This window comes from Python bivittatus, unplaced genomic scaffold, assembly GCF_059951505.1.
Source record: "Python bivittatus isolate LINGU-HERP-01145 unplaced genomic scaffold, Pbiv_v1 ctg000980_np1212, whole genome shotgun sequence".
Lineage (NCBI taxonomy): Eukaryota > Metazoa > Chordata > Lepidosauria > Squamata > Pythonidae > Python > Python bivittatus.
Window position 1 is genome coordinate 43,742,630 of NW_028277125.1, and position 15,507 is coordinate 43,758,136.

A 15,507-nucleotide genomic window follows, 5' to 3' on the forward strand; every position below is an offset into this window, starting at 1 on the left:
ACGGTCCATTCCTTTCTCTTCTTCAAGAACAGAAGATAGTGGGAATGCCTGGCTGCCAAATTGAGGGACTAGCATTAGCAGCAATAGAAGACTTCACTTTGATAGAAGAAAACCACTGAGAAGGGCTGGTATCTGAAACTACTCACTGCTCACTCTTGCGTCATTCCTTACTCTCTATTCCTTCAGGTACAATGGACCCAACCTAGTGCTGAAGTACGACAAGGCACGGGGACGGCTGTTGAATCTTGCAGTGGATGAACACAGCTCCCCCTACTATGCACTGAGGGATCGCCAGGGCAATGCAATTGGTGTGACAGCCTGTGACATTGATGGAGATGGATGGGAGGAGATTTACTTCCTAAACACCAATAATGCCTTTTCTGGTATGTGTCAAAGCCACCCATCCCTGACGTTTAACTTCCCATCGACAACCAAATTAAAGCATCAGGCATCTCACATGTCCTATGCATTTTCCTTCATCTTGTGATATCCACCCAACTTTGATATCCATCCCCTCAAATCCTGCCAATCAGTATCACTTCACCCACCATATTCATCAGTCTTCCAGTGCTGACTACATATTGCATCTCCTTCATATGCTATCCTCACTCATTCATGCTTTGACACCTCCACCTCATGACCCCATTAAACCTATGGCTTCAACTTGTTAATTAACATTCACTGCCAAAATAGGATTTCGTCATTGTCACTACAACATACTATATGCCTCTGAAAATTATCCCATTTTATCAGCTTGAACAGCACTGACTAGTTCCCAGCATTTATTTAAACTGAACAAAACAGGTGACAGAAAGCGTGGGAGTGATTCTCAGAGGGGGCACATAGTGATGTGGTTGGTTGAAGACCAGGAGTCTGTTCAGCTGTCTTTCTTTCTTGGTTGTGGTACCATGTAGGCTGTCCTTTGCATAGTTTACTCTGGGGCTTCACCTGCTAGCCTTGTACCACTGACTTTAGTTTCCTGACCTTCACTGGCCACCAGGGTGGGATGTTTCAAGCCTGGAGTTAATTTCCCAGCTGAGTGATTTTGTCAATTCTCTGGCAGCAGCGGGGCTGGCAGACGGGTGGGGGGGGGGGATGTGGAGAGACTTGGTTGCTGACTCAGGGTTTTGCCACATCTCTCGTTGCCAGCAGTGACTGCAGCTCTGAGAGCTTAGAACTGCAGGGGATGAACAAGTGCCTCTGGGGCAATGTTCCTTGAGGTGAATAGGATAGAGGAAAGATGGTGGACTTCTGAAGCATCTAACCCTCTATGATTCCACTGCCATTATCTTTTTCCTTTGGGAAAATGATTGCCTAACTGCTAGGCTGGCACTAGACCCCTTCACTGTATGCTCTTGCCAAAGTCACATATGTAGAGCTATCTTTGCCCTGCCAGCCCAATCCTAAGGCCTAGCCCTTCCTTAAGGTTTAACAGAAATTGCAGTCAGAAAACAGGCCCCTTTTCTTCTCTGAGCTTCAGGGGGGCTTGTGGGAATTTCTGGGAAATGTTGCTTGACCACAGGCTTTTCTGTGAAGATTCCGTGCTGGATTTTGGCTGCTTCTAGACTCTCGCTGAATAGCTTGTGATAACCCTGGAATGACAATTGTCTTTCCTCCCACTCTGCTTCTGTGCCTTTGCTCGAAGCCCTTCTTTGGAGCTCTGTGGACCTCTCCCTCGCCAAAACCAGTGCCAGGCCCTTGCTGCTACCAGAGTTGGGCTGGGCCCTTCACCTGCTTCATCGACCTGCTCTGGGTTCTGCTTATCTGTCTTCCTGACATACCTAATTACTGCTTTGCAGCTGCCAAAGACTCCCACTCCTTAAATCAGCCATTCACATTACTCCTGGTGTCGGGGTCTGGCCATCGATTTTTTCTTTTCCCTTTTCCCTTTATGATGTGCATGGCTCCATGCTGCTTTGGCACATTTTTCCTTAATGAGTATGTTCTTCTGGACCTCCCTTACCAACCCTTAAGCATTGCTGGGGTTGCTGCATTCGCAGCAGTGCAGTCCCAGTCGCAGCCCCGCATCCTGGCTAGCAGTTACACATTCACCGAGTGAGGGGATTGGAGTGGAGAAGCTGTAAAGGCTGACGATCAGGAACTCAAAGCAGACAAGATAAAGAAGGGCTCCATTTGCAGTGACAGGGTGGGGTGGGGATTGTCTGATGGCTAAATTCACCATCTGCATATACATAGAGATTTCACATCTGCACAATGCAATTATGTTTCAGAATGGATTATGCCAAATCTTTCCACCTCTGATCCCTGGAATCTTAGAGCCCTTTTACCTAAAGACGCGGTTAAGGTTCTGGAGAAAGTGCAGCTCTGCCTGGTTCCCTATCTTTGACAGGAGAAAATGCTCACATGGAGTATAGCCTGGGGCCATAAGATGCTTGATGTCCCCTCTCTCCTCCCCAGGTGTAGCCACCTATACAGATAAACTCTTCAAGTTCCGCAATGGGCACTGGGAGGACATCTTGAGTGATGAGGTGAATCGGGCTGTGGCAAGCCGCTTTGCTGGGCGTTCCGTGGCATGCGTGGACAGGCTGGTGAGTGCATGGGCAGGCTGAGATGGCATTGCTGAGGCTATCATTTCAGAATGCAGAAGATGGCAGTTGGGAAGTGAAGAGGCATCATCTAAGCTGCATAAAGAGAGAAAACATGCTTGGAGAGGCCTTGTTCTCCACCAAGCTCCTCTGTGACCAGGCGCTGCCCCCTCCCCCACAGCTGTCAGGACTCCCATCAGGGGCTGCAGTGCCAGGCGAGTGCCGTGCTGCTGATAAACACCGCCTGTCTGGGTGATTTATGCCCCTGTCACCTGCATTTTCTTCTCTCTCTACCTTGCGTGGTTTGTTTTCCAATGATTATTGCTAAATCAGGGTGCCATGGGAGAACAAAAGGGGGCAGATGGTGGCTGACAGAAAAGCCTGGGGCAAATGTGGGCATGTGAAGGCCTGGCATGTTCTTTTTGGAAGCCCCCTAGCAAGGGGAAGAAAACAACCATGTCTGACTAGACTGTTTCTGCTTGTGTGCTCCAGGGACTGGCATGGTGTTTTCCATACCAGACTCATCCTTATCAAGCTGTGGACCTGCTATCCTTTGGATGCACTCACACAATGTGCCAGACTGTGGGCTTGGGTACTTTGTGACTCAGCGTGTTTTGGGAACTCAGCCATTTCATTATATGAACCAGATAGTTGTGTTACACCATGACAGTTTATTTGGGCATGATATATGAACATAGGAACATAGGAATCGTGTTTTGTTCATCTGGTTTGGGGGTTTGCGTGTTGTATGAATCTAGCCATTGTGTCCACATGTGGGGTATGGATGGGAATGCTTCATTGGAGCTCAGGTGCTAAATGTTTCCACTTCCTTCCTTCCTGCAGGGCTCTGGCCGGTATTCCATTTACATAGCTAACTATGCCAATGGAAGGGTTGGTCCTCATGCCCTCATTGAGATGGATACAGCTGCCAGTGACCTAGAGCGTGGCATTGTGGCACTGAATGATGTGGCTGCAGATGCTGGAGTCAATAAATTCACAGGTATGAGGGAAGCAGAGGGCTGTATTGAGTGCTGTATTGAGTGCTAGCTCAACATATGAAGGTTGAAGAGGACAGTAAGAAAACCTGAGGATATAAACTGGGGAGACCTTTGATCAGAAAGAGCCCCAGGTTTGAAGGACCTCTTACAAAGTGTCCTCCAGGGGCTTTTCCTTTGTTGTGCTCCGTAAGTTTCAGAATAAATTCATCTTCTAGTACCATAGAGTGTCATTTATGTTTTTTCCATGGTAGCATTTCATCTGAACAGCAGCCTACTTTTGTTTTTCCTGCAATTCTCCATATTGCATTGTGGAAAAAATAAAATGGCTTCCAGCAGGAAAGAAATGGGAGTTCTGTGTGATGGATACCATTTTGCTTCAGTACCTTCCATTGGACATTTCTTAAAATCCTACAAAGCCCAGACACAGCTAGGGTTAGGGCAATGCAATAGTAGTTACCAGCTAAATTGTAGCTTCCAGAAACCAGACCTCTGAGATGGAGAGAAAACTTGCCTCACACTATGCTGGATCAGTCTCTGATTCTCGTCTCGTCTCTCTTAAGAGGTCTTGGTTCAGCATTCAGACTCTATGGCACTGAATTCTTACGAAATAGTTAGGTGGGTATTATGGAACTTGATGGTAAAAAGTGACCACCAACCTCACAGTGAATTTTAATGTTTATCAATTCATAGGATTAACTGTGGACAGAGATGGGAAGTAGGAGAATGAATCCACTGGTGGGGCTTTTTTGATCTTACATTCTAGCTAGAATTTATTCCCAGTGCAGCTACCTACTTCACAGGGAGCAGTGTTTGGGGGTGCTCTGGAGCTTTCACTCCTCTTGTTCCCAGGGGGTCGGGGCATAGCGGTGGGTCCCATTCTCAGTGAAGCTGCCTCTGACATATTTTGTGATAATGAGAACGGAGCCAACTTCCTCTTTCAGAACCAGGGTGATGGTACCTTCATTGATGTAGCACCCAGTACTGGTGAGTATACAGCCTGGGTGAGGGCGTTTGAGGGGGGGCGTGTCTTACAAGATGAAAATGGTTATGTAGCTGCTGGACACTGTAAATCCTAGTAGAGTTGAGATTTCTTTCTATCCCACCCTGCCTGCTCCTGGGAAAGGAGGGGGATAATAAGTGCACCCAGGCTCAGCCACCAGTTATTTAGCGTCTGGCTGATGATCACTGGAGTTTAACGAGATGTCAGGCTGGCATCCATCACTGCCGTGCTGCTGATGACACCTATTCTCTTTAGAAACATTCCTTCCATGTCATCAAGAGAATAGGAACACATTGGCTGGAAGGAGAGAAGGAGATCGGGTGGGGGAAAGTGAAATAGCAGATTTCCAGTCTCTCAGTTGCCTACTCAACTAGCCATACCACACAATCTGTAATTCTTTTTGTCCATGGCCCTGTTGTCACTGGCAAGTTCAGTGAGGAGCACTATCTGCCAGAAAACCCTCTTCTGTCCACCACCACTATGGAGCCTGAATTCCTTGAGCTCCACAACAGCAGAGGATTCAGTTCGGTATAGTACATGGGAATGTTCATCCTGCTGACTTCCCTGTCATCCTCTTGTAGGCTTGGATGATCCCTACCAGCATGGTCGTGGAGTGGCACTGGCTGACTTCAATCGTGATGGCAAAGTTGACCTAATCTATGGTAACTGGAATGGACCACACCGGCTCTATCTGCAGATTAATGCAGGTGGGCGTATCCATTTCCGGGTAAGTGCCATCTGGAAAAGAGAAGTCCAAAACCAGTATATGCCTGGAATGTCCTGGGCTCTGAGCAGGGAAAGGGGATGTGGGGACTCCAGTAATGAAATAATGTAAGAAAGAATGGAGCACATAAGATTAGATCCAATCACCAAAGAGACTGATGTCTCTACCCCAGTTGGATGACTGAAATTCCTTATTTTGAAGGATTATCTCACAGCTCAAGAATGCTCCTTATTCCTGCAATGTAGATCTGGCAGCATTTTCCTCATCTTGGTTTCTAGCCATCAGCAGAAGAAAACTCCTTGCATGAAACTATATAGTCTTTTAACATCTCCTGCTGCACTTCATTAGCTCCCTACTTTTCAGCCCAGCTATAATATATCCAGTTGCCTAAATCTATTCCTAATCTTTACATCCTCTACAAGCCCAAGCCCTGTCCCACTAATCCCCATCCTTCCCCCAGGACATTGCCACGCCCAAACTGTCCATGCCATCACCTGTCCGCACTGTCATCGCTGCTGACTTTGACAATGACCAGGAATTGGAAGTCTTCTTCAACAACATCGCGTATCGTGGCTCATCTGCCAACCGCCTCTTCCGGTGGGTGAGAGCCGCAGGGCCACCAGAGGCTGGGGCAGTGGGCTCCCCATCTTGCTTGGCCCTGGGCACTGCAGGAAAGGTTTCCCAGCAGCATAGTCTGGTGGAAATCATCATGTCTTTAAAAAGCTCTGCATGCAAACCAAGAACGAGATGAGAGAGCTGGGAGGGATAATTCTTGATCCATTATACATTGTCATTTGCTCTCCTATGATATAATCCACAGGAGTGAAATGGTTCCACCAGAATGGAAAGGGGCCCATTCAGTTCCAGCCACTCTTTATACAGCTGACAGTGTTGTGACTATCTCACTACTGATACAGCAGTCTATTCTGCCTAGACCACATCCCTGGAGGTCTGGCTTTCACTAATTAGCACTTATGCACAGTTCCCATTAATTGTAGGCAATCAATGGCTTGTTAAACAGAGTTGCTTACATTTCTCTGACTAATAAAGTGATAGCAGCAGCATATGGCAAGTCTAGGGAGTCCATGCCAAATTTATCATTTTGCAAATGTGCAAGGTCTCTTCCGGAGAAAAGAACAGTGGCAAAAGCAGACTTAGGCTGTGATTCAGGGTGGTGACCACCAGAAATAGGCTTGCAAAATTAAGGCCCTGTTCTGGGAGGACAACATTAATTACTACAGTCCTTCGCTGTTGCAGGGTTGTCCGCCGAGAACATGCTGACCCAGCTATTGAAGAACTAAACCCTGGTGATGCTGTGGAACCAGAGGGGCGTGGCACAGGTGAATCATTGTGATGTCTTTTGTGGAGCATGATTATCATGTATCACTTAGCAAGAATAACACAGATATAAAAGAGGTTGCTGTAACCTATTGGCAATGATTGGGACAGACCTTCTGCCAGTGATAACTGTGTACCGGTGACCCCTCTCTGTGCCAGGAAAATCTAGATATCTAGGTTGCTGGGCAGTGGCACAGTTAGGAAATGTCAGATTCTGAGTGTAATGGTTTTATATAATAGTGTATTTATACAATGTTTGCATGGGATCTGTATTTTGTAAACACTCAATGAACATATGCAAATACTGCAGATGTTTGAGGGAGAAAGGGAGAGGTTGGCAGATCTTGCCACCTGGGTCCTGTGATGCACCATAACAAGAGCATAATTATTTGTTTTAGGCTCAGAGACAAAACATCCATGTGACCTGACCCCAAGGCCTATGGGTTGTTCCCATGATTGGCTGCCTCTTAAAGCATATGAAGGAAGAAAAGAGTGACCTTTGTGTGTGGTTCCTATCAACAGCCAGGAGACTTAATTCCTGAGTATCAGTAGCAGAAACTATCTGATTAATAGAGGATTTGGCACTAGGAAGAGAAGGTGCCTGTGGAGTAAATAGTCACAGAAAACACCACTGCAGGGAAATTGAATGGAATCAAGGACAGAAATGAAGAAAGTATATTCTGATTTTTCTCATGTTGGGCATTATATCATTCAATATTGCCACTAAATCATGTGGCCCTTTCACAAAAATGATGACCAAAGATACATTTCCTTACTGAGATTATATTATTTTAGGAGGTGCGGTGGTAGATTTTGATGGTGATGGGAAGCTGGATTTAATTCTTTCACATGGCGAATCCATGGCACAGCCACTCTCAGTCTTCAAAGTCAGTGAGGTGGGTTTAGAAAGGTACCTCTGTTAATACGTTTAAAATCAAATCTACCTGTCAACAAGCATGAAAGTCCTTCCTCAGTTCCATGACCACTTCATCCTTCGGCTGTGTCTGTCTGTCCATCTCCACAGGGTGCTGGCAACAACTGGCTGCGGGTGATTCCACGTACACGCTTTGGGGCATTTGCTCGTGGTGCTAAAGTGGTGCTGTTCACGCGGCACAGTGGTGCCCATCTGCGCATCATTGATGGAGGGTCTGGGTACTTGTGTGAGATGGAGCCTGTTGCCCATTTCGGCCTGGGTGAGTGAGGAGGGGTGGAGGCAGGGCTTGGAATGCAGAGCGGTGGGTGGTCCCAGATCTCTCTGCCCTTGCCATTCTGCCATCTAGCTCAATAATGCACAATTATCACTTGCTTATTTCTCCTTCCAAATCAAATTTGAGAGAGAGAAGCCTGGTGCAACCTAACACCATCTCTGTATTTGGTAGGATCCAAGTGCTGTATCTGCCTATGACCCTGAAATTGTTGCAAACATGGATCAGTTATTAGCAAACTTCAGTTAATATTTCCCCACCCTGTTCCCCACTGCTTCTTTTATTTTCTGGATTATGTGGAGTTCTTGAAAACTCAAAAGCTCACATGCTATTTTATAAATTTTAACTTAGTCTAAGAAAGGCGTTGCCTTAACATGGACTTTGTTTTTGCTTTCTTGTGACCAGTATAGGTGCTTTAGTTTTTTTTAATGGATCTTCTTTGCCTCTCATCCCTCCTAATGCTCACCAAACGTCACCAGAAACACTGTAAATTAGATAAAGCATCAGTTCTGTCCTTTCACTAACTTATGTCCTTATCATTCTACCCCTTTAAAACTTTTTAGTTCAGGGCCTCATCCTTGCATTCCTCCAATTCTGTTAACCTCTGTAATGCATACTGAAGAATCTACATTACAAGAAAGCAACAATGTACAACCTTTCACAGACCAAAGACCGTGTAGTATATCCCCCAAAGTAGGTGTGGTCAGAACCAAAATACTTAATATGGTTACTCATATTTTTAGATGATTTCCCAATTCTATCACATTAAAACCGCTAATTCAGCAGCAAGTTTTTGAAGGGCTGTAGCAGCCCCCTACATTTCTAGAGATCCGCAGATGCTAAACCACAGCTGCACTAAAGCCTATTTCTAGACCATAGCCCTTTTCTTTGAAAATATTTAGCAAGCTAATTTTATTGTCTTATGTATTAACAATAGTTGATATATCATCAAGAGTATAAAGGGTGTTAATAGTAATTTGCATTCCCAGAGAGCAGAGTTTGCATAATACTGAAGCCCTGATTTGTTCCTCCAGCTGTTTCTGCAGAAGGCACTGCATTTCTCCACACCTCATTACTTTTCTGCATCCTTGAGGTAGCTTGGTTTAGTGGGGCATTGCCAGGTTAGATTGAGCTGTAAGTGAAGTCAAGTGGCTCAGAAATTCAAAGGGCCTATATGCCCAAATGTTCCACATTTCTGCTGGTCTTGGCACAGAGTGGTAGATGGAAGGATACAACCCCATCACATCTCAAGTTCTTTCATCTCTGTTGGGAACAGCTATTAAAATATGGGAGGAGGAAAACTAAGCATGAACATTGAAGGAAAGGTGGTTTTTAACAGCCATTCCTCTTTTTATGTTGGCTGCAGTTTTCTCCATTACTTAGCAATTCCTTGTGCTTCTTCCTTGTAGGACAGGATGAGCCTAGCAGCCTGGAAGTGACTTGGCCAGATGGCAAGTTTGTCAGCCGGGCTGTAGTGAGCACTGAGACCAATTCTGTACTGGAAATTCTCTATCCCCAGGACACACCAGGGTCACCCACCATTATACTTCCTCTTGAGGTAAGCTTCACAATTAAGCCAATTTAAGTTGGGCTTTCAGTGTAAGGAATGCCAACTCATTTCCTCCATAATGAAAGCAGTGAAGCTAAATGGGTCCCAAGAAACAAGATACCAATATCAGCATGCTTGTTTAGCAGAAGTATAATAATGATTTTAAAATAAAATAAAAGGGAGTGGTTTTCCACCCAATTTCATCTTCCAAAAATAGTTAAATAAGATATCCAGAGATCCAGGTTTGTGGAATATTGACTCCCAGTGGGAAAAGAAAAAGACCCAGGAACATAGGGGCAGAAAGGGTGGGGTGTTGGTTTGTATGAGCTTCTTACAGGCCTGGTATCTCAGGGGAAGATGTAACTGGCTGAAGAGAAGCTGCTCCTAGTAAGAAAGGAAGATATTTGGGTAAAAGAAAGGCAGAGGCTGCAATTGGTGCTATTGCCTACAATTGTTAAATCTGTTCATACACTAAGCTTGAATGTTCAAATATATACATCTACAATATCATTCTAGGAAGGTTGCACCTGGAAATGTGATGCTTCAACAAGGACTGCCAGGCTGATCTAACACATTTCTGTTGCAGCCCCTTCTTTGGCCTCTCTTGCTCTTTTCCATAACCTCCTTCTCCAGAGTGGTTTCAGTGAGCCAGTTTCTCTAGTCCAATAGAAGAGAATACCTGTAGCTCAAGGCTGAACTGCGGAGTCCTTGGTGCTCTCTGAGCGTGGTTGTTTTCTTGCAGATGTTTCATTATCCAACTAGGGAGCATCATCAGGATTCTCTGAATTGTGACAGCAACATTAAAATTGAACAGAGAAGCTAAAGGGTGTAATATAGCTAAAGGGGCTATAATAATGGTAATGTTGCTACAGAATTTGCTATTGTCAGCAAAGTGACTTCCAGTGTTAAAAATGCACTAGCAGGAGGTAAGGAATGGCCAAACTGTCAGTGTTAGAAAGTTGTGCAATGCTACTTTTTACTAGTTATTTATTTTTCTCAATATATGACTCTGGGCGGCTCACAAACAATTAAAAACAATATTAATAACACCAAAACAATACAGCAGTTTAAAAACAATATAAAACCATATAGCAAAATTCATAGCTGAGGTAGTCACATCCACCCATAACAGTTAATACAGCCACTGCACAGGCTCTACCACACGCCTGGATACTCATGCCATTGGCAAATTCACATTTTTAACGTCTTGTGAAAAGCCAGCAGGGTTGGGGCCAATCTGATCTTTGGGGTGATGATGTTCCACAGAGTGGGAGCCATGACAGAAAAGGCTCTCTTCCTGGTCCCTGCCAGACAACACTCTCTGGCTGATGGGACCCAGAGCATACTCCTCATGCCAGACCTGATGGGACAGGTAGATGTGATTGAAGCAGTCTCTCAAATAACCCATACCATGAAGGGCCTTATAGGTCATCAGCAACACCTTGAATTGAAACTGGAAGCAAACTAGCAACCAATGCAGCCTGCAGAGCAGAGGTGTAACATGCGCTGAGTGAGGGGTGCACATAATTGCCTGCCCAGCCGCGTTTTACAGTAGCTGAAGCATCCGAATACTCTTCAAGGGCAGCCCCATGTAGAGCGCATTGAAGTAATCCATATGAGAGGTGACCAAGGCAGGGTCTCCCAGTCCAAAAACGGGTGCAACTGGAGCACAACATGTAGCTATATAAAGGCCCTCCTAGCCATGGCTGCCACCTGTTTCTCAAACAGGAGCCATGAGCCCAGAAGGACTCCCAAATTGTGCACAGGTTCTGTTTAGGTTACTGCAACTCCATCCAGAACAAGAGGTAGAAAGTCCCCAGGACCAAGGGGCCCCAACATCCAAAGCCACTCAGTCTTGCTTGTGTAAAGCTGAAGCCTACTGTTACTCATCCAAACTCCCACAGCCTCCAGTCACTGAGACAGGTTCTCCATAGCATCACTTACTTGGCCCAGGGTGGAGATGTTAAGTTGGATATCATCAGTGTGCTGATGGTACTTCACTCTGTGCCATTAGATAACCTCACCCAGAAGCTTCATGTAGATGTTGAACAGGAGCAGAGAAAGTACCAAACCCTGTGGCACCCCACAAAGGAGCGGCTGAGGGTGGGACCTCTCCCACCTAATCAACACCAACTGGAGCTAGCCTCAGAGGAAGAGAATCAGCACAATACAGTACTATCCACTCCCAGCCCCTGGAGCTGATCCAGAAAAATACCATGGTTGATGGTATTAAAAGCCACCGAGAGGTCAAGAAGAGCAAGGATGGATGCACTACTCCATCTTACTCCCACCAGAGGTCATCCAAAAAGGTGACCAATGCCATTTAAGTCCCATACCCAGGCCTGAATCCCGACTGAAAGGGGTCCAGATAATCCTCTTCCTCCAAGATGCTTATAAGCTGCTGCACGACCATCTTCTCAGCTTTTCAGCTGTGGCTACAGCTACACTGCTGCAGTTACTTCTCGTGAAAAATTCAGTGTACATTTATCTTTTCACTGCTCTAATTGTTCAGCTGCCTACAATGGGATAATGGAGTTTACTAATAAAGGACTGTTGAAATTTGGAAACAGAATTTGAATGTGCCATCTCTATAATGAAACGATTGGGTAGGAAACTGTAGCATTAGCCGACCATCTTCAAGTAGTTTTGTTCCTCTCAGATGCACTGTTCATAAAATGTGCAGCCAGAAAAGCATAAATTGTTCAAGGGTCTGGATGGGAGGAATAGACTTTGGCTTAGTCCTCACAAGACCGAGTGGCTGTGGCTGTCTGGGCTCCTGGGATGGGGACATTTTCACTGTTGGTCTTAGATAGGGCTGGATGGGGTTACACTTCCCCATTCAAAACTGGTGTGTAACTTGGAGGTCCTCCTGAATTCACAGCTACTAGTGGCAGCTGTGGCCAGGAGGCCTTTGCACAGGTTCATCTTGTGCATCAGTTGAGCCCTTTCCTTGACCAGGAGGTCTTTTAGATGCTCACTCACGCTCTAATCACTTTGTGACTAGACTATTGCAATGCATTCTGCATGGGCTGCCCTTGAAGTCCCTCTGGAAGCTATAGCTGTATATATGTAAAATGTAGCACTGCAAGCACTTCTTGTTACACTCATATGTCATTGTTGCTACATGAGCTGTATTGGCTACCAGTTGGCTTCCAGGTACAATTTAAGCTGCTGGTCATCATCTATAAAACCCTTCATGACCTAGGGCCTGGTTGTCTGCAGAATCGCCTGTCTCCAATCATTTCTGCCTGCCTGGTATGTTCAGGCAGAGTGGGTGCACTCCAGGTCCCTTCAATTAAACAGTGTCACATTGTGGAGCCAAGGAACCGTCCTTTCTCTGTTGCTGCCCCTGCCCTCTGGAATAGCATCCCCCCCAAGATCTGTATGGCACCCGGTCTCTTAGGGTTCCAGAAGGCTCAAGACCTGGTTCTGCCCCCAGGCCTGGGGTTATTATGTTAGTGGAGCCCCTGTCATGGTTTTTGTACTGTTACAGCTCTTTTGTCTGGGCTGTTATGCTTTGTAGTTTTTTATTGTTTTAAATTGTATATTGGATGTTGCCTACAATGAGATAATGGAGTTTACTAAGAAAGGACTGCTGAAATTTGGAAACCGAATTTGAATGTGCCATCTCTGTAATGAAAAGATTGGGTATGAATCTGCAGAGTCCTTTGGAGTGAGGCGGCTATAATAAATCTAATAAAATAACAACAAGAGAACCTTCCCATTTACAAATGCTGAATTATGAGTTCTCAACTACATTCATCAGTAAATAGTGAAGGGATTCAGATTTGCAATGACTGATACTTGCCCAGTGTGGATTTTTTTCTTGCTGCTGCCTTTTGTCATACCCTTATCCAGAAATCTACTATGTGCCCTGGTTTTCATATGGAGACTTTGCCGATACAGAGGAAGTCCTGGGCTTCTGCATTTATTGCACAAGAAGATTAGCTTCTCCAATGCAGTGAATAAAGAAGGCTGCATGCACAAGGGCTCTAAATATGCTCTGCAAACAGGGCTCTGAATCGGATGGTTTGGCTGTAATTTAATTGTAACTGTAGCCATTGATTCCGTTATTAGCAGAAACAGGAGAGATTTGGACATTTAAGTTCCTTAGTAGGCTTACCATAGGTGGTGGGATGACCAGACAACCAGCAAGAAATTATATGCTGAAAAAAGGACAACAAATGTGTGATGGCAGAGAATTTGAAGAGATAAATAATTCTGCAACTATCGTCTCCATTTTCAGAAAGAGAATAAATTACGTGCATAAAGAATTAGTTGTTACGTTACGTTACGTTACGTTACGTTACGTTACGTTACGTTTTGTTTTATTTTATTTTATTTTATTTTTTACTTTACTTTACTTTTTACTTTACTTTACTTTTACTTTACATTACTTTTACTTTACATTATTTTACATTATTTTACATTATATTATGTTACTCCTTTTGTTTGTCCCCCAAGGCAACTCACATCAGTAAAGAAAATGAAAGGCCTCACCTTCAGATTTATAAATGTAAAACACATAATGCACAAGAGAAGGGAAATGGAAGAGAAAGGTAGAGGAACTGACATCCGGCTGTGATCAAGCTGATCTCCCTTTGCTAGTGGTCTTTCTTGAATAGAGAAGTTGCAGCTGACTTAGTAGTGCTCCTCAGCAATGCTGAAGAGGGGCAGGAGGGCGAGGGGGCTCAGAGCAATGCAAGGAGCATCACGGTACTGCAGTGCAAGCCTCCCACTTTTTTCCTACACGTGTTGTGTGGTCACACACACAACCTAAACAGACAGAGCTTGCTGTATGATGCTGCGATGCTGCTTTTATTATTCTGATGAATGCAGCAAAAGCCTGCGTCTGCCACTGCTCCTTCTTCTAATGGTCAACAACTTCTCCTCACTTTGGCAGCCCAAGATAACTGTAGTTGCAGCGTCACAGGCCAAACCGGCGGGAGCGTGGTGTTCTTTCTTGCAGGAAGTTCACTGCAGCTACTCCTTCTCCAGCCAGCGGAAAAGGCTTGGTGTGATCTTCTTCCTAGAAATTTGTGAATGCAATTTCCCAGTGGCTCCGGAGCAGTAATGGGGTGTGTTCTCCTTCAGCTCTGCAGTTTTAGGGCAATTTTGTCTGGCTCATTTTCATTCTCTGTGGTTGTAAATAAATTGTACAGAAGCTTCACTGTATATACTTTTCAGAAGTGATGCTATAACAAAAAAAGCTCAAGATTGGGAGCTGAATGTTAGATGGTGCATGGTCTGAGGCAGAAACTGTAACCACACAAATTCCAGAATAAAACCCTCAAAATAGGTATGACAGAAATGAGATTAAGAGCCAATGGTCTGCTGATGATACGTTTCCCTTTTTCTCTCATAGTGTGGCCAAGGATTCTTTCAGCACAAGAGTGGGCGCTGTGTTGGTGAGTCACCTGGCAAGAGAAGGTCAGCAAAGGCTCCTGGGGTGTCATTTCTTGGTTCCCGCAACTGGGTTCCATGGAGCAGAACGACAGTTCTTTGGTATCCAGACGCACCCATGTGGCTGATTTCTGAGGCTGCTGGCACTGAGTCTGTCTTTTATTACTTTCCATGCTCTCTCTCTCTCTCTCTCTCTCTCGCTTCCCTTCTTCTCAGACATGGATGAGTGTGCAGAATTTCCTTTTGTGTGTCCAAGAGGCAGACCCGTCTGCATCAACACATATGGTGGGTACCGTTGCCGCAGCAACAAGCGCTGTGACCGGGGCTTTGAACCCAATGAGGACGGCACTGCTTGTGTTGGTGAGTGATAGCACGGGCAGAAGGGAATACCGGCTGGAGCTACATCCCGATGTCAGCTAATGAAATTGATAGGGAACTGTCAGGCAGTGAAACTCTGGAAGTCTTTGTTATGTACATAGATGAAGGAATGTTTGGAGTGAGAAGCAAATTAGCTAATGAGGTCCCTAAGTTCACCTTAACTAATCACAAATTATTGTAGAGGGTAGTGTAGAATTACTTCCTGTTCTGTACCCTTGCTAGGCAGAGGAGAATGATAGATAATTTTTCCAGGTCAGAGGAAATTGATATCAGACATTTGATATCAGACACAGGTCTGGAAACTACTAATCATTGTTGAGCAGCTATTCAGCAATTGTGATTTGCCAGAAGGGAATGGCAGGTGGA

The 15,507-nt window shown here is 45.1% G+C and overlaps 1 protein-coding gene across 7 annotated transcripts in view; it reads left to right on the plus strand.

Annotated features, from left to right (window-relative positions):
• Positions 1-15,507, plus strand: part of CRTAC1 (cartilage acidic protein 1) — a 43,296-nt gene that overhangs the window by 13,062 nt on the left and 14,727 nt on the right. For 4 of the 7 annotated variants that reach the window (XR_015794391.1, XM_088132047.1, XM_088132044.1 and 1 more), the window contains exons 3-14: positions 187-383; positions 2,419-2,549; positions 3,390-3,546; positions 4,394-4,528; positions 5,126-5,271; positions 5,729-5,865; positions 6,526-6,608; positions 7,402-7,502; positions 7,631-7,799; positions 9,221-9,369; positions 14,726-14,768; positions 14,980-15,123. Coding sequence is in view for 6 of the 7 variants with exons in the window: in XM_088132047.1 (XP_087988173.1) it covers positions 187-383; positions 2,419-2,549; positions 3,390-3,546; positions 4,394-4,528; positions 5,126-5,271; positions 5,729-5,865; positions 6,526-6,608; positions 7,402-7,502; positions 7,631-7,799; positions 9,221-9,369; positions 14,726-14,768; positions 14,980-15,123 (1,592 nt within the window). In the remaining variant the exon portion in view is untranslated. Of the gene's footprint in view, positions 1-186; positions 384-2,418; positions 2,550-3,389; positions 3,547-4,393; positions 4,529-5,125; positions 5,272-5,728; positions 5,866-6,525; positions 6,609-7,401; positions 7,503-7,630; positions 7,800-9,220; positions 9,370-11,374; positions 12,158-14,725; positions 15,124-15,507 lie in introns of those variants that run through there. The other 3 variants (XM_088132046.1, XM_025169154.2, XM_088132045.1) reach the window with 3 other exon arrangements.